This window comes from Eumetopias jubatus, unplaced genomic scaffold (assembly GCF_037043125.1).
Source record: "Eumetopias jubatus isolate StellerSeaLion01/CBP00866 unplaced genomic scaffold, mEumJub1_p1.0 scaffold_8, whole genome shotgun sequence".
Taxonomy (NCBI): domain Eukaryota; kingdom Metazoa; phylum Chordata; class Mammalia; order Carnivora; family Otariidae; genus Eumetopias; species Eumetopias jubatus.
The window spans coordinates 115,396,081-115,414,988 of NW_028274814.1; the positions used below are offsets into that span (position 1 = coordinate 115,396,081).

General features: G+C 40.3%; 1 protein-coding gene across 2 annotated transcripts; it reads left to right on the forward strand.

Moving 5' to 3' along the window:
- The first annotated feature begins 54 nt into the window (after positions 1-54).
- NUDT4 (nudix hydrolase 4) lies at positions 55-17,146 on the forward strand. 2 transcript variants are annotated; one of them, XM_028105503.2, is made up of 5 exons: positions 55-581; positions 10,545-10,655; positions 11,874-11,918; positions 14,014-14,101; positions 14,377-17,146. In XM_028105503.2, the coding sequence occupies exons 1-5, from the start codon at positions 483-485 to the stop codon at positions 14,577-14,579; spliced, it is 546 nt and encodes a 181-aa protein (XP_027961304.1). In that variant the 5' UTR covers positions 55-482; the 3' UTR covers positions 14,580-17,146. The 2 variants fall into 2 exon arrangements, with proteins under 2 accessions (XP_027961304.1, XP_027961305.1); XM_028105504.2 differs by having other exon boundaries at positions 14,017-14,101.
- The last annotated feature ends 1,762 nt before the right edge of the window (positions 17,147-18,908 follow it).

Here is an 18,908-nt window from a genome sequence, read left to right on the forward strand (position 1 = left end):
GCGGGGCTGCGCGGGCCCACTTAAATATAGGGGCGGTGGGGGCGGTGCGAAGTCGCTGCGGCGTTGCTGCCTAGTCGCCGCGAGTTCTTATAACTGTCTCCTTGTGGCGCGAGCATCGAGCCTCGCTCTTCCCCCGGCGGTGACGGCGACGGAGACGGCGTTGCCGGCAGCAGCAGCAGCAGCAGGAGGGAGCGGAGGCGAGCGGGCGGCGGGCTCCATGGAGAGCGGCGGACGCCCGGGCAGAGGCGGCGTTTCCTCTCCGGCACCCGGGCTGCAGTGACCGGCGCTTGCGCCCTGCCCTACGTCGAAGCGGCCGCCGGCTCCGGGACTGACCGGCCTCGTTGCCACTCCCCGCGCCGCCGCCTCGCCTCCCGGCGCCCCTGTGCCCCGACTCGCCTGCGCCCCAACTCCCCGGCGGGGTGGCGGCGGCCGGGTCCCCGCGGCGGCGGCCGGAGCAGCAGCGGCAGCAAGAGCCTGCCTCTATGATGAAGTTCAAGCCCAACCAGACGCGGACCTATGACCGCGAGGGCTTCAAGAAGCGGGCGGCGTGCCTGTGCTTCCGGAGCGAGCAGGAGGACGAGGTGAGGGCCGCCAGCGCGCTCTGTGCCCTCCGCGGCGGGGGCGCCGGAGGGGGCCGAGGGGCGGGGGGCCGGTGTGGGCCAGGGTGGGGGTCCTTGCCCTTCCCCTTCCTCGCCCGACCCTTCTTCTGGCCCCGGGGCTGGGAGGTATTAGCTAGCCCCCTCCCTCCTTCCCTCCCTTCCTCCCTCCCTCCCTCCTTCCCTCGTTCCTTTCTCCTTCCTTCCTTCCTTTCTTCCCTTCTCTGGGTTGATAGAGGAGACAAAGGGGCTGGCCCAGCCCTATGTTCTGCTGGGCGGTCGTGAGGACCTGAGGCCGAGACGCCTCCCGGCCCGCGGTAAGGTCCCAGGCCGTAGAGGTCGCTTCTGGCGGGAGTCACCATCTTAACACGCGAAATGAGTGTAAAGCCAGATAAACCTCGAGTGCTAACAGAGGCGGCAGAAATGGCGTGTTGCAGCCCAAGCTCTAATGCCTCTGCCTCTGTTACATTTTCCTTCCACGTTACAGCAGTTTGCGTTTTCGGATTAAACCTAGGGATGTTTGTGGAATAGCCAAACAGACGCCGTACTTTAAAATGAAACCCCCATTCGGTCTGGTTTTTTAAAATCCTACTTTTAAGTGGACCCTTAACTCGCAAGCACTTGGCATAATTATACTTGATATATATATATATATATTTTTTTTTAATGGTCTCCTCATTTAAAGTTTTCTGACAGCAGAAAGATGGCTAGTGAAAAATGTGGAATAACGCCAGAGGGAGAAGAAGGTTAGAGGTCGGCAAAGTTGCCATTTTCAGACCCTAATCTCTAGCTCTCAGCATATTTATCAAGGCTTCTTTACTTTGCTGTGTTTGGTTTGACATCTGGAGAGGAGCAGCCTTTCTTGTTCTAGGAGTAAGCAGTCAATCTTCTGTAATTTACGCTCCTGCGTTGGGTTGATATGAGGCCCTTGAGGTTTTCCTTATTTTATTTAATTTAAAAATGGTTCACTGTTTTAAATTTGCTTAAGGCAATAATAGTTGATTGGTAGCCATGAAAATCTTTTATAAAGTATTGCCACTCCTAAAATCATTAGGGAAAAAATTAACAGTTCTGCTTCCATAACCAACTGTGTCCAGTAAAATACCAGGCTAAAGCTGGAGACGGGAAATTTTAATGGCTTCCTTATTGCTAATCCATGTAGTTAGGATGAGTATGACATGGTGTACACTCGGTAGCATAGTTCTTACTATGCTAACAAAAATCAAAGTGCTTCAAAATGGTGCTCTTCAAACTCTTGTCTTGCCTTTATTTTTTGAAAAGAAACCAAGCCTTTTAGTGTTGATCAGTCCTCAGTTGGGGGCCTTTAAGTGTTAAAACCTAAATTTTCTTGAGTTTTTCCAAAGAAACAGGTCTGCATCTATGACTGGGCCCACTTTGGAGGGCTAGAAAGTGGAAGGGGAAAGATGTAACATTCACAGAATAGTCAACCAGCCTTAAGTATATTCTGTTTTTAAAAAGATTAGAAAATCGTTGAGGGAAGGGCCGTGTTAGGAAAAAACAAGCTTTCAATATAAAATAGCCCGAAGTGATCAAGATAGGTCAGGGATCTTGTCTGATTTGCTCACTATTGTGTAATCACATTCTTAGTTGAGTGCTTTCCTGAAAACCCGAGTTTGTTACATTTCATCCTCTTAGTGCTGGTTTATAGGTGAGGAGACGGTGGCAGGTCGTAAGTACTTTCCCCAAATGACATAATTAGGAAGTGGTAGACTGAGAATTCAGGATCCAGTCCCTGTTCCTGATGCTGGGCTCTTGGCACAGGGCTCCTTAGCAATTGGATGCACGCTATTTGCTGAATGAGAGATTTTGTGAGGCTGAGCTTGGGACCAAGCCTTTCTGGGAGTGATGACTTTGAAGTCTTGCCATAACCTGAGCTTGGAATTCAGGCTTTGTTTAAAAAAAAAAAAAAAAAAAAACCGTTCCCAGGAGAAAATACAGGAAATGGGAAGAAATTGAAATGATCTGTATTGTGTGAATGGTAAAGCAAAGCCTGAAGAGAGCTTCAGAAATCACCTTAGTAGATCAGTGAATTACGTTTGTGCTTGGAAGTTGTTCCTACTGTAATAAATGCTAAATTCCTAGCCTCTAGTTGAGTCAAGAGACTACTGCCATTAGATAAAATGAAGTAAGGAGCAAGCTCTGGAGTATTAGAGAAATCTGTTATGTAAAACTTGGTAAATCTGGTACAGTGCAGACTGAGAAACCAAGTCAATATGTACTAAGGGAAGGCTCTAGAATTCTCTAAGTAAAATGCACAGCCAACCTTTATGTGTGGTTTATCTCTTTAGGATCTCCATTTCTGTAGCTGTGTATATTTGGGGCTCTTTCTATTATATGATAGTTACAAAGTGAACCCTATTAGCTTTTCTGGACATCTTGCTGTTTTGCTATGAATTTATTCCCACTCTGTTTAAATTATACTGGTAGCCTTCGAAGGATAGGATACAAAACAGCCTGAATCCACCTCTTCTCACCGCTAATAGGTGAGAATTTTCACCCCTACTGGGTTAACAATACCTAGGTCCTGGTTGGGAGATTTAAATGTATGCCTTATTTTAGGATGAAATGTTTATAGAGTGTCAATTGAAATAAAATGGTAATTGCTGTTTGACCACAAAAAGTTACGCAGTGTTCCAGTATGGTTCTCCTTGTACTGAAGGCGTCTCAGTAGCCCATAGTTGAGAACAGGTTATTTTAGGAAAGAAGGTTGTCCTAACAGCACAGTCTTATTTGGGGGGGGGGGGTTATATTTGCCCATTTTATCGTCCCTGTGAGGTAAATAATAAGAATTAGCATTTGTACAGGAAGAAATTAGGCAGCAGACATAATTTGTCCCAAGGTCAAAGAAGCTGGCAGATAATTTTGACCCCAGGTGCTTTATTTCTAAATCTCCTGTTCATTTGATCCTCTCTGGCTAGTTTTTCCTGTAGGGAACCACCCTTAGTTTTGGCAGTTGGGCTTCCACACAAGCCGACAAATAAGCATCCCATAGAGTAGCTGGGATATTGTGCTTGTACAGAGGAGGAGGATAATACATTCACAGAAGGTAACCAAAAATAGATTCTTTCGAACATACTGCATATATGATAGTTTGAACAGGGTTGTAGAGATGAAGTGTCAACTCCTAAGAAACATAACTCTAGCAGGAAGATAGACAAATGACTGATATAAAAGGAAATAAAATAAGGGAAAAGTACCATCACGTACTCCAGGGTTAAGATCCACTGGAGCTGGATTTCAGTCAGTGAGAAAGGACCAAGTATCACAAACAGCAAAACTTGGGGCTGTGGGTTAGTTGAGCCACAGCTTAGGATAGCATAGGACAGATAATGGTTGAAAAAGAGCACCTTAACTATTAGGCTAAGGAGTTGCTAGGCAGGAGAGGAACACTTAGTTTTGAACAAGGAACCCTTACATTTTTAATGTATTCAAGCTTGAGGATGATCTGGCAGCAAAATAGGTTAGAGTGCTAAAAAGAGAAATAGAAATGACTTGATTCTGGGGTGGAATCCAGGCACAGTTGTGAGTGAGAAACACTAACAAAACAGTCTTAAAGACTGCCCCCCTACTCTTCCATTTGGATTTACTGCCCTACTTAACTTTTAAGCTCCTTGAGCCAGGGACTGCATTCTACAGTCCGCTAAATGCCAAACGTGTATTAACTAAATGTCTGAATTCTACAAAATCATGCACTGAAAGTAGGCCTTGGGAGGGAAAGCAGAGTCCTAAAAAGACTTGGTAGGGAAAGCAGAACTCTAAAACCAGAGCCCTAATAAAAACAATCTTAATAAGAAATATTAGTACAGGTAAATCTCTACTAACATTTGTACGCTTGGGATCAATAGGCAGTCTGCCTTTTCAGATGTATACTCTGGGGCTTATACTTCCGCAGAAGTCCTTTCAGATTTAAGTCCTTGAAGATACTTGCTTCAAATGGAGACCACTTTTATGAAAGTTAACTATCCAAAGACAGCCTTTTCTAAACATAGGGAAATGTCCTCTCTGCCTCCAGCTCTCCCAGACCTAAAGTGCTTCTTCTGCCACTCAGCCACTTCCTTCAAGGGAAGGCATTTTTGTACCATTTGCATCTGTTTCAGGCTCTTGGTATATATATCACTAAGGCTTTCTGTAATGTGTGAAAGGAAGCTTACCCATAGCTTCAAAACACTGACATGCTAGAAGAAAATGTCATCAGCCCAACTTAGCATTCATCTATCTACCAATCCCATACAGATGGTTCCTGACTTCAATGGTTCAACTTGTGGTTTTTCGACTTTATGATGGTGCAAAAGTGATACACATTCAGTAGAACCCGTACCTCAGATTTTGAATTTTGATCTTTTTCCAAGCTAGCAATAATCTAATATGGGTTAAGCACATTTTCCCAAAATGAGCTGTTATTTCTGATGCTCCTATAGGACTGGGCCTCTGTAGTCCAAAAAGTAGTACTAATTTGTTTAATAATAACAGTAGGTAGCTGGTTAATGGATACAAAAATCATTGTTATAACTTAAGATCTTTTAAAATGTCTGTGTGCACACTGGGTGTTCCTAATATGCTGCTTGCTGGCCTAATTTTGGCTAAATGTCTATAATATAGTTACTGTGGTAGAAGTAGTTTAACCATTCATGCATCCTAGTTCATGATAATGTGGGAAGAAAGAACAAAAACCCCAGTACAGCTTCTAATAGCTATAATTCACAAAATAAAACTCTTCATTCTTCGATTTAGGAATCATTTGAGAGGTTCTCTAGATAGCTTCCCCCCCCACCCCCGCCCCCAGAAGTAGTCATTTGTAGTGACTAGTTGTTCCCAGAATCAGGCTGTGACCAAGAACAGTTATAAGGGTAAAAGCTGAAACACAAAGGACATTTGGGGGCCTCTTGGTGTATAGGACTAAGAATTTCAAGTACCTCCATCTTCTGAAGGCATAACTGCATCACATAAACTTTGAACGGCATTTTTTTTTTCGTTTACAAGCTCTAACACACCCCCAGTGAGGACGACTTACTTAGGTGATACGGAATATAGAATCTATACTGTAGATTACTTCAATTCATAGACAAACCTTTGTCCAGGAAGACTCAGGGCTGGTTCCAAGTAGACCATTATCGCTATACTGTTGCTACTTAAAGTGGGAAGTACTTATATTCCAAATGGTTAAAACATTAAGTGTCTAAGAAAAAGACAACTGTGAGAAATGGCTTCTTAACAGTGATAAGTGAATGGTGTTGTGTTCTGGTAATTATTCAATACATGGAAGGAGGGGTTGGGGTTTGATAGTACAGTAGCAGGAATGCTTATATGAAGGTGGGCGGGTTGAATCAAGGAAATGTCTTCACTTTTCACTACTCTAACAGCACTGGCTTTGAGGTTGAGTTTGATTCAAGTCTCATTCTGCAGCCTGGTGGGTTGACTAACCTCCTTTTTATAAATCTTCCTTTGCTCTTGGCTCTGGCTTACCTGGAAGGTTGAATGTCTACTTTCATCTCTGTCACCTTGTCACTAATGTGGCAGACTGTCATCTTGTTGGATACACAAAATGTAATATGCCTAGAAAGGTATCTGAAAAGGAATTTAAAACCTATGAACAACCAGGTATGGATTTGTCAGCTATTGGTATATCCTCTTACTTAGATCTTATAACTTCTCTTTGTTACTTCAGTAATAATGTTTTTAGAGCATTAGTAAGCATGCTAAAGCTATTATTACAGATCTAGTAGATTGAGGATGTTGTAGAAATGTTAGATGGCTTTTTTTTGAGGATATTGAATAATCTGTGATGGGGTTCTATATGCTCAGATTCTTCTAGCATGTAGGAGGGATTTTAATTCATCTTTGTCTCTACTTAATGCTATTCAGATTCATTTCTTCTACCCTGGTAGATAATCACCACCACCACTCTCCCTACATAACATAACAAACATACAAATGTGGCCTTGACCTCATTTGAACTCTGAATGAAGTACTCTAGATGAGTAGGCAAATATTTAATGAAACATACTGGTTTCCAAATCTGTTTAATCACTGAAGACTCACTATCAAGTCTTTTAAGCTAGTAGTTTAGATGCTGGTCATTTCTATACTGCAGATACTAATTACTTGTTTATTAAATGTATCATATTTTGGAAAGATACATTTGAAGTTGATGGTTTGATCAATAAAATTTAATCATTTTGGAATGTCAAGGGACTCTTGCGTGTTAAGTTCTCAGATTCTACCTAAATCATTTATCCAAAACTATAACACTTCTTTTCATACATTTCTAAAAAAATAATTTATGAAGCATACAGGGATTCCATGTCACTGACTTTTAGAAGATAAATTTACTCATATGTGAATGATGTCCTTAGATTGCAGATTAAAGATTTGGATTTAATTGGAAGCATAAGTGTTCAGAAAAGGAGACAGACTCTACTAATGGGTTTTCAACATTATTAACCTTATGTAATTTATCTCTTAAAGACTATCTTGGGACAAATGGGAATTATCATTGACCTAGATACATGACACTGAGTTTCATTTTTTTCAGGACTCAACATTAAGAATATCAGTGGCTTTGAAACTCCCTGTTTACTAAATAAGGATGTACTTTTCCAGTAGCTAGCCCCTGCAGTGTCCTGTCCCATTATGAAGGTAATCAAGGAAGTTTCTTAAGGAGCATAGAATTGGGTAGTAAGAATTTCAGCCAGGCAATAAAAACTAGATTATCTGTAACCCACACCTAGTAATCAGGAAAAGAGGCCTCCAGCTCTGCACAGAAACAGAAGTTGTGGTTTACTCTTCCCTTGATGAAAGACGTATGCTTTTATACCTTAAGCATTTTTGTTTTAACTTAAAAACATACATTTGCCAGTCTCAATATAGGCCAAAGCCTTGGAATACCATAGATCCTCTGAAAACCTCCCTTTTGAATAAAATAAAAAGTGAAATCTGATTTGCAGTTTCGCTTTGTTTAAAGAATTTGAACCTTGGGGCGCCTGGGTGGCTCAGTTGTTAAGCGTCTGCCTTCAGCTCAGGTCATGGTCCCAGGGTCCTGGGATAGAGCCCCGCATTGGGCTCCCTGCTCAGTGGGAAGCCTGCTTCTCCCTCTCCCACTCCCCCTGGCTTGTGTTCCCTCTCTCGCTGTCTCTCTGTCAAATAAATAAAATCTTTAAAAAAAAAAAGGAATTTGAACCTTGAAGACTCTTTCTGGATTTTTAAATTTCCTTTTTCCAGTATTTTATAGTAGTCTCATCCGTATTTAATTTGATAGTTTTTAATAACCCACCTTTAATTAATCTTTGTAGTCTTTTTGATAATTCCTTTCTGCCCTCATTTCATCATTAACTCTCAGTAATTATAAAACAAATATAAGTGGCAAAATTTGGGGGGAAAGCCTAATTCTTGGTGAGCTGATTCAACTCCACTGGTGGGAAAGCCGAATAGCTAGTAAGGGCCAACAGCAAGTGCCTAGGCCAGGACTTAAGGTATTTAATTCTCAGTAACACTCAACAGCCCTACAAGGGCGGGCGCTTGCTTTTACAGAGGACAACACTGGTGCACTGAAAGGTAGATGAGCAGCCTTCATTGTGTGCATCCAGTAGTGAAACACACCTTGGTTGTGATCTGTACAGTTGCGAAACATCTTCAGGTTCAAACCAGTGTTTTCTAATTCTTACTAGATTTGCTTATTCTGGCTCTTTAGTTTCTAATTTTGATATGTAAGCCCTGTTTGCTAATACTTAAGCTTAAATGTAAACCTGTCTTACATTTCATTTTACCAAAATTGCTATATTTTGACTCGGTGATACCTTCAATGTCAGCCATTAAAATATTTTTAAAAGGATTTTATTTATTTATTTGACAGAGCATAAGCAGGGGGAGAAGCAGGCTCCCTGCTGACCTGGGGCTCAATCCCAGGATGCCGGGATCATGACCTGAGCAGAAGACAGCCGCTTAACTGACTGAGCCACCCAGGCGCCCCAGCCATTAAATATTTTAATAATGATGTATCCGCTATTAATTTACAGTGCTTCCTCTGGATTTGCACTGTTCTGCCAGTTATTCATTTGAAGGAATAAAGCCGGTAGAAGCAATAGTCCTCGGGCGCCTTGGTGGCTCAGTTCGTTAAGCGACTGCCTTCGGCTCAGGTCATGATCCTGGAGTCCCAGGATCGAGTCCCACATCAGGCTCCCTGCTCAGCAGGGAGTCTACTTCTCCCTCTGACCCTCTCCCCTCTCATGCCCTCTATCTCATTCTCTCTCTCAAATAAATAAATAAAATCTTTAAAAAAAAAAAAAAAAGAAGCAATAGAGTCCTATCCGGATCAAGAATGAGAGAAATAATGCTCAGACCCCTTGAACATTGATGGATCACCAATTTGCAGTGATGGTGTGTCCATAGGCCACAATTTGCTGCTCTGCTTAGCTTTCAAATTGAGGGGATATGTGCCTGGATAGGTGTTCCTTCCAGCTCAATATTTTAGAGGTTTTGGGGAAAGGTGGGAGTTGCTGAACTATTTTACTGTCAGCCTGGAACTTTCCAGTGGGGAAGGTTGAGTTCTGGCGGCCTCCTCCATGGGAGGCGAATCCTGTGCTGGCTGTGAACTCTCAAGGCCAGTGGCTGCTCTGGCAGGAGGGAGGGGGCTGGGCAGCTCGACCTACGGGCATGCAGGGCAGGGCAGAAAAGAAGCGCCCACGTCCGGGATTAAACTTTGCTCTGAATTGATTGATCTGGTGAGAATGGCTTATGTTGGTGAAGGCAGTATACTAAAGTAACTTTGTAAACACTTTTGTTCACGTTCGTTAAGGCATCTGTTACTTCACAAACATCGTTTGGTTATTTATCATAGCCTTTGTTGTTTTAACTTGGGTGAATTTTAACCTACTCTGGCCCACAAATTTTCATTTATTAGATATATAATTCTTGCTTCAGGCACTTAATGAACCTCTGGGATACTCTGATAATGTAGTTCTTTAAAAAAAAGTGGATATTTCAAGGTTAATGCTAATCTTGATTGAGGTCTGCAGACTTCCTGTAAAGAGCCAGATATTTTAGGCTTTGTGGGCCACACCGTCTGTGTCGCAGCTACCCAACTCTGCTGTCGTGGCATGAAAGCAGCCATAAGCAGCACGTAAAAAATGAATGAGTGTGGCTAGGTTCTCATAAAATTTTATGAACACTGGAATTTGAATTTCATATAATTAAAAATATAAAAACCATTTTTAGCTCACAGACAGTACAAAAACAAGCAGTGCACTCACTGTAGCTTGCTATTCCTCTTCTAGATCATAAGTTATAGCTGCCTGTTAATCAAAAGTGACTTTTGTTCATTTATAATTAGTTTGGAATATGAAGGGTACTTCTTTCCACCCAATCATAAGTGTAAAAATAACGGGAACTCTGCCGTGCATTGGCTTTATGTGAGTTTCCCTATTCCTTTCTCACAGTCTCGGTTATCTTTTAAGTATTCATACATTTTATAGGTGAGGGAACGGGGTGATGTGCCTGGGGTCACATACCCTTAAATTTGGGAGAATACTCAGATTCTGTAACTGAAAAAACAGACATTACAACCACAAACCTAAGTGCATACAGCTGAGACTAGTAAACTGAGTCTCAGCTTCAATCTTTTGTGAGTCTCCAAGAATTGGAGAGTTTCACGAATTGAATCTGGTAGTTGAAGTGACTTCATTAGGTTCAGGATGGTGTAGTAATGTGAACACAATACTGTTGAATTCAGAATTCCGAAAGACGGTGTGTACAGAAGCTGTCGGCTGCTTGTTTGTGGTAGAATGTGCACCCGTCCTAATCTGAATGACCCTGAAAGGCGGGTTGACCTGGAAGGGCTTACATTCCCAGGCCCGCGGCGGCGGGTTGAGGGTGTTGTCTGGGGCGCGGCACTCCGTGTGCAGCGGCCATGCACGGTGGTGCTCCTTCTTGCAGGTGCTGCTCGTGAGCAGCAGCCGGTACCCGGACCAGTGGATTGTCCCTGGAGGAGGCATGGAGCCGGAGGAGGAACCCGGCGGTGCAGCCGTGAGGGAGGTTTATGAAGAGGTGAGATGGACCATGGTAGCTTGTTTGCTCTCCTCTCAAACACATGTGCTTGTGCACTTGGAGCTTTTACAGTGTCGGGGGGGAGGGGGCGCTCGGGCTACGTGCACTCAGAAGACGGACAGGCAGGTCACCTGGGTGCTCTCTCTTGTTTGGTTCAACATTTTTAAGCAGGCAACTATAGCTAGCATTTTTTTGCTAAGCAGGTATTTTTTCTACCTGGTAAAATAGAGCTAAAAGCAATGTAGACGTCCCCCAGAATTGTGTAACAGACAATAAGCCTGATCAGTGATGAGTACGTAATATGGTGGCCTCGTGTCAGAGCAGTTAGTGATACACCTAGAATGCCCTGCAGGAATGCACAGAGACATCACTCATGCCCTGTAATTCTTTCTCAGATGAATAAGCAAACGGCCTTTATTTGTTTTGTCTTAAAGTTGAGGAAAATGGCACACACACACCCATGCACAAAAGCATAGTGGCCTGCTTATCTTCTAACAGTGGCTTATAGATAGAACTTGCTTTTACTCAGAGGCAGAATAGCATAGATTTGAGTGCTATAAATTGAGCAAGTTAGGGTATAAATGGGAAGCAGATGCTAATGTTCTCACTGGGTCTTGGTGTGTAGTTACAAAGGTTTCATAGAGATGGGTCTTGAAGGATGAGCAGCTTCCTGATGGAGGAACACAAGTTGTAGATAGAGGAGACAGCAAGTACCAATGTGTTAGTTGTGGTGTGGATTTGAAGTTCCAGTCAGTCTGTTACAGAACTGGGTAAAAGTAATGAGGATTCTGCAGTCGAAGAGTAACACAGAGAAGAAAATTGTACCTCCTGAGCCATGTGGGGGAAAAAAAAGGGCAGAAAGTCCTTTAAGAAGGGTAAATCCTTTATCAGTTCATATGGAAAAGTTCTGTTTTCATTCATGAAGTTTGTCCCAAATTGGTAGAAGATCTTAATTTTTGGCCAATCCCTGTCAGTTCTAATAAATGAAATGACAATCTGATCAGTCTGAACTTGCATATGGAATAAATTAAGCCATGTCTTACAGCAAACCACAGGTTGTGAATCTTGGCATAGCCAAAAAAAATTTTAGAGAAGCAGGCTTGGTATAGGAGGGCTTATTGTGCTTAGATCCAAGGGTTGAAATAGCCAGAAAATAACCTTAATGTAAATTTTCTTAGCAAAGGTAACAGTTTTACATTTCATCCTTTTTTTTAATAGGCTGGAGTCAAAGGAAAATTAGGCAGACTCCTGGGCATATTTGAGGTGAGTAACAAAAGTAATCCTTTCAAATAATAGAATTAATGATTCTTTCCTGACCAGCCAAATAATCTGGCAGCAACCTGAGCTAGACATTTCCTCTTAAAACTATCGGTAAGCAAGTAAGTTTATAAGGATTAAGAGGGAGGGAAGTAAAAGTTACTTTCATATTCCATCAATTTATACATTATTACAGTAGTAATTATTTTTATATGACAATACAGTAGAGCTGATACAGAAAGACCTATCTCTTGGTTTACTGATAATGTTTAGTTATAGACTCTTTAGGAGGTACAGTGTCCTTAGTATCACCTAAGGGTTTAGGACTCTTGTGGATACTGTCTGGAAATGGACCCTTAGCCTTTAGCACATAATATTAGATGATACACAAATAATGATTTTATTATCCCTACAGGACTGTATGAAGGTTTAAAAAAAAAACCCTGATACAAAGAATAGATGCTAAAAGCTTAGAATGCTCTTGTATAATCTGTTATTACTGAAGGCAGAATGGAATTTGTGGAGAGGGAATTTGGAATTGGCAGGTATTCTATGGAAGGTAAGGATCATGAGACACAAGCTATTCTCATCTTTTCATCCAAGAGTCAGACAAAAAGATACATAGATACATGGTGTACCTGACACGCTGTGGCTTTATTTCCCTTCAAGATACTACTAAAGGGTTAGTTTAGTCCTTCTTGTAGAACCATAAACATTTTATTTTTACGGTTTTTTTAAGGGGGTGCCTGGGTGACTCAGTCAGTTAAGCGGCCCACTCTTGATTACGGCTCTCTCAGGGACGTTGGGTGCTCAGCAGGGAGGTCTGCTTGGGATTTTTCTCCTGCCCCTGCCCCTGCTCACACAGCCCTCCCTCTCTCTCCCTCCCCGCCCAATAAATTTTTTTTAAAAGAAAAAAGGCTTTCTACAGAATTCAGAAATTGTGCAACACTTGGTAGAATTAATGACTCCTAGAATACTGTGTTAATAGTAAAGTTCTCAAGTTAATATTCAGACTTTCCCCAGAATTCAGCACTTGATTTACCCAATTGAAGAGCACCATCTCCTGGTTAAACTGAAAAATATGTTGAGGGTTTTCTGTAATTCAGAGTAGCCATGGTACAAATAGCACATTGTCGATATGCTGACAAGATTTTTGAAGAAAACTTCTCACATCATAAATAAAGCTTCTCTAACACAGGTAGGTAATAGTATTAACTGCATTACAAATGCTATTTAAATTTATTCATAGACTCTGAACAGAAAATAGTAAACCAATGTATCTTTTCCCTTAGAAAATACAGGAGAAAATTAGGATTATCCTTCCTAGTCACCCTGGTGATTTCAGTGAATTTGTGAACACAGCATAATAAATATATTGATTTTCCAGGCATAGAAATAAGACAGTAAGTTCTTAATAATGAACAGTAATGTTTTATGTGAGAGATGCCTTTTTTGTTGTTGTTGTTCCCGTTCCTTCCCAAAGACATAATACACTATTTGAATTGAGTGTATTACTCAGGTGGTTTGTGGTGGAAAAAATTCTGGCAACATAGAGCAAGCAGCTCTTGATCTCAGGGTTTTGAGTTCAAGCCCCAGGTCAGGCATAGAATTTATTATCAGGCAATTATCTGAAGTCCTAAGACTACGGTAAGCAAGGCTAACTTTTGAGAGGATGACCCCTTCATTTTAAAACCAACTTGTGTTTAATTTTGAATCTAGAGACAAGACAAGGTGGCAGTTTTTATATGGGTACAAACTGAGTTTGAGCCCAAAGGACTAGAAGATAATATTCCAGAAATAGACTAAGCCATTCTCAACCTTGGCTGCGCATAGTTGCCCTGAAAGCTTTTAAACTATCAATACTTAATGTCTCTTAAACACATGCATTGAAATTAAAGTGCCACGTTTACTATGGGGAGCTAATTTCATCATTTTACATATTTTGTATTACATAAAATTCACTTCTGTGCTGGGTTATACAACTGGATTATACTTGCCCCTATGTGCTAACCTGTAGTATGCCACAACTGAATTTTTTCCCCTCAAAAATGTGTAATGGCTAGCTCCTGGAGAGTAAAATGCTTTTCTTTTTATATTCAAGCAGAATCAAGACCGAAAGCATAGAACATATGTTTATGTTCTTACTGTCACTGAAATACTAGAAGATTGGGAAGATTCTGTTAATATAGGTAAGTTCCCTTTCCCATCTGGATTCTCTTAATTCAAGTATTTTGTATTTGTATACCATTTTCATCTTTTAATTTTGGTTACCTTTTTTAAAGAGGATCAGTATGTCCACATTTGAATTATCTTAAAATTCTTCCCCCAACATATTGTCTAAGCCATTCCAGAAAAAAACAAAATTATTTGTGGGGGGAGGGGGTGAAGGGCATTGTTAAAGCATATGGCCTACTTTTTAAAATTGACTTTATTGTAATATAGTGACCAGTGTCCTATTTTGTAGGAAGGAAGAGAGAGTGGTTCAAAGTAGAAGATGCCATCAAAGTTCTCCAGTGTCATAAGCCTGTACATGCAGAGTATCTGGAAAAACTAAAGCTGGGTTGTTCTCCAACCAATGGAAATTCCACGGTCCCTTCCCTTCCAGATAACAACACCTTATTTGTGACTGCCGCACAGACCTCTGGGTTGCCATCCAGTATAAGATAGAACTGGGAGGACCTCCCAAGTGCAGTCTTGTGGGGAGAGGTCTCTCTTATTTTCCTTGGCAAACATCTGAATGACTCTTGCAAACTGAATTTGCGATGCAGGATTTTCAAACAATTTGCATGTTTTTCAGATGTTTTCAAATCTTCTCTAAAAAAAAATTGTAAAATATTTTAATAAGCCAAAGCCATGTGGAATTTTTTTTAGATGCCTTAACTCTGCCCCCAACCCACCCCATCCCCATTTTAGTTCATTTTTTTCATAGCATTTTGTTCAGTTTTTTGTCCATTTGACATCAGTCTGTGGTTTCTTGTCAGATCAGCTTACTTATGGGTATATCTTCTAAATTATTTTCTCATCACAGCATTAACATAGTCAACAAATTCTGTTGTAGAAATTTACGAAAATAATTCTTAAATCTGTTCGATCTGAAAGCTTGTTCCATAGGATCATAGTTTTTTCTAAATTCCAGATTTGGACTATTTCTGTATGGTCCAATAACTATTTTGACAAAGGACTTTTTGGTATTTTCAGGAATTTGTCAACTCATTTGTCTTGAATTTTCACAACTGGTATGTCACTAGCTACCTGATATGGCCAGTTACCCCCTATAACTCACTAGTCCTTTAACACAGTTTATATACAGTTGGTGATTTTTAGAGGTATTGTAAGAAAGACGCACATAGTAAATACATGAAAAACTGTATTCATGGGATTTGAGTTAGCATGCTAAATCGCCAATTCCCTTTATCCATAATCTCTTTACACGGAATACTGGAGAACCATAATTCTCTCAAGGTAAATTCCTTTTAAAAGATATATTTCCAGTTTTTGAATTTACTGACCCCTCTTTAGTTAAACTTGCTGGTTACCAGTAGTGACCACAGGATTAGAGTCTAACCTCAAATGGTAGTCAGTGGTGACTGCAGTGGCCTTCTTGCTGTTCGGCTGTTCCAGACTTAGATTATTAGGACACCTGAGAATGTCTCATCATCTTTTACATGTTGCCAATAAGTACTATTTATCCTATAACTAACCGTTGGGGCACTGGAATATACCTGAACTAAGAATTATTTTGTCTTGTCTTTATACTCACTTGGAATCAAGAATCCCATTGAGACACACACAGGTACCTTGTCTGAAACCCCTGTACTTTCCCAAACAACTCAGACAAAAACCTTTGAATAAGACATGCGGTGGGGAGAGAGTGAAAGATCATTATGTAGGCATTAGCCTTGTAAATATTGTAACTGGTGAGTATAGAGTAGAAAATAAGTATAGTTGTACATTCTACAAATTGTTAACCTTTAAAAATATAATGGCTGCTAAATAGAGTGCTGTTACACTTAAGGAAAATCGGTGCCACTGTTTTGAAAAGATCTTGTGCCATAAATGCAGCTGAACTAAATATAAACATTAGTTCACAAATTAATGCTGTCAAGAGGAATGAGTAAAGTAGAAAAACTTAACCAATGACATTTCTAAATTATGTAGTATGATCAAACATGATCATCCAGAATTTTTGTATTCTTTGTACAGAGGTTATGCATCCTGCGTGTTTTTTAAAAAACATTTTAAATCCACAGATTGACACTTTGAATCTTCAGTGGACTTAAGATTTTGTTGTTTCTCAGTAATCTCTTAAGTTTCTTTATATACCTTAACACAGCAGAGAAACTGGATTTTGTATATAAAAATGTCCACCTGAAATGCTGTCACAAGTACTGGGGGAGGGGGGTATCTTGTATATGATATTCTTAGAGGTAATAATGCATGAACTTATTTTATAAACTCTTGGACTATGTATTTGACATGTAAAATATGTACAGTATTGTCAGCCATCTCTTAAAAGTGAGCCTATAAATATTGTTGTATAATTTCTTTTGGTCAAGAACATTTGGACTAAGTAGTGCCACTCGGGTCAGGATTTTCTTCAGTGCCATTTAGCAAACCAACTGTCTTTAGTCTATGCAACTAGCAAAAATTTGTATGATGCAACAGAATACAGCTGTCACACTTTGAATTTCACACAAGGGATTCTTCACTATTCTTCTGGAACCTAGTCTAGCAAAATTAGAGGAAAGGCCATAAGGAGATTTCTGTTAAGGAGAAAAAGCCTTCATTTTCAGGCTCAACAGTTGAATCTACTATAGATAATAGTGTCTACTATCTCAACCCTCCAAAGTTTACAGAGTGTTGGGACTCATTTCTGCTTTCTGTGGGGTAGATGGATAAAATTGGGCAGCTAAAGTTTTCAGTCCCATGTGCCTCCTAAATATATAGGTTAAGTTGACTTGTAGACACAAAGTAGCAAACTATCCTGAATATTTGTTGTTGGGGTTTGTGTGTGTGTGTGTGTGTGTGTGTGTGTATTTTTTTTAATAAACAAGGTGAAATTTTCTGTCACATGCCATTCAATTTTCTGTCAAACAGTTGTATAAAGCAGCAAAACTGAAAGGGGGGATGATTGTTGTATACACTCTAAATTGCTTTGCATGGTCTCATTTGAGATAATTGGTGTAAGAATCTTGACTTTTTATATTTGGAAACCAAATAAAAATGGAAATAAATTTTTTTTTTACCGTAACTGAACATCATCCAAGTGGAAAACTTGTCTGGCATTCCACAGTAAAAATTTACTCCTCTCCCATAGGTCATATACATAATCTCATACTTATGAGAGTATATTTATATATATTTATACTTTCCACTTATGATCCTTACTAGTGTTATTAACTAGTTGTCCACCAGTAAAGTGTTACCATTACTCTCCCAAATGGATATTTTCTATTAAATACCAACCAGTCTCATGGTGTCCGTCCCACTATGGCTGTATCTTTATTGCTTTCTGCTCCCCAAATGGGTTTTATCTCTAATGATTTTCAAGAACTCTTCTAGACTATTCTGTAATTACGTACTTTGCTGATAATTACTATCATTTTACTACAGCTGTATTTAAAAGGGTAACTGGCTAGTTACCTTGCCCACCAAAATACTTATTTCCCCAAAATAGTGCTTACCGAAGACCATGAAGAATCCTCATCAAAGTTCCATTCAATCTCATTTACCTTAAATTGGAGGAAAACAAAAAGCATGGCATTTCCCAGTGCTGTCTTAACACTGGAATACAAGAATTCTCTGCAGGTCCCTTTAAGCTGAACTTTGTAGACAAGTGACAGGACTAAACATTCCTTTTATTGAAACTGGGTTATAACAGGAATGCTGTCATGTAGTTGGATTCTGTCTCAGATGAAGTTTCCAGCTAACCCTTTGTTTCATAAATCTCTAATGTGTACCAGAAGCTGCACAATAATCTGCTTTATGCCCAGCATTGTTGCTCACAGCACAGAATAAGTTTCTGCCCACAAGACTGTTACAGTCTAAGGACACCTGTATGGCTCCGTAGGTTAAGCATGATTTCAGCTCAGGTTGTGATCTCAGGGCCCTGGGATTCCAAGGTGTTACAACTTAAATTTTTTTACAGACAACATGTACCATCTTCAAAAGCAACATTTTAAAACGTGCCCCTCCCCCCAAATATTTAGCAACATTTTATATGGAGCTGTAGAACAAAAACCAGGTTGAAGTCATCTCATCTCTGGTGCTACTTTCCTCCCTGTTTTTATGTCTTCCTGACTAGTGCCATTGGCTGAATTCTAGCAGTAAGGTGAGAACTCTTGGCATTGCATTATAGCAAAGACCCAAACTTATCCAAAGGCTCAATTGTCTTTTTGCCAGAAACCAGCCTTAAATTCCTCTACTTTGCCGTGATTGCAACTAATTATCCCCAAAGTTATTCTTGCCAGTATGTGGAATACTGACTACCTTCTGGCCATCACATTTCCTGGTTCTTAAAACACCAAGGCCAGTTTTGTAACTTTCTCAATTTTTAATCAAATGCATTCCTTAAATGAAATTAAAAAGACTCTGACCATTAATGTGTATCCAGAACCTTAAACCATGTACCTTTTGATCAGAATAATGTGTATTCAGAACCTTAAAAACACACCTTTTGATCAAAGTATTACACTAGGAATCCCAAACCCTCTCCAGGAATGTGGACAAAGATTTATATACCAAAATTAGGCAACTAAAGTGAGACAGGGAAGTAATATGCGCACACCTAAAGGGGTAATGGTCAACAAGTATATCCTTGTAAAGATTACACAGACAAATAACATTCAAGTCAGGTAAGGATCTGTGCATGTAAATCAATATGGCCTTTTGGACAACGACTAAGTACTAAGCAAAATTTTACAGCCGCACCTCTGGGAATCTAGTCAACTAAAATACTTAGACAAGTTGTACAATCAAAATACGGTTAAAGATGTT

Excerpts from the sequence above, each read along its gene's own strand:
- NUDT4 (XM_028105503.2), top strand. The coding sequence starts at position 483 with ATGATGAAGTTCAAGCCCAACCAGACGCGGACCTATGACCGCGAGGGC. Across the intron at positions 582-10,544 it reads GGAGCGAGCAGGAGGACGAG|GTGCTGCTCGTGAGCAGCAG; the intron begins GTGAGGGCCGCC and ends TCCTTCTTGCAG. Across the intron at positions 14,102-14,376 it reads GGAAGATTCTGTTAATATAG|GAAGGAAGAGAGAGTGGTTC; the intron begins GTAAGTTCCCTT and ends CCTATTTTGTAG.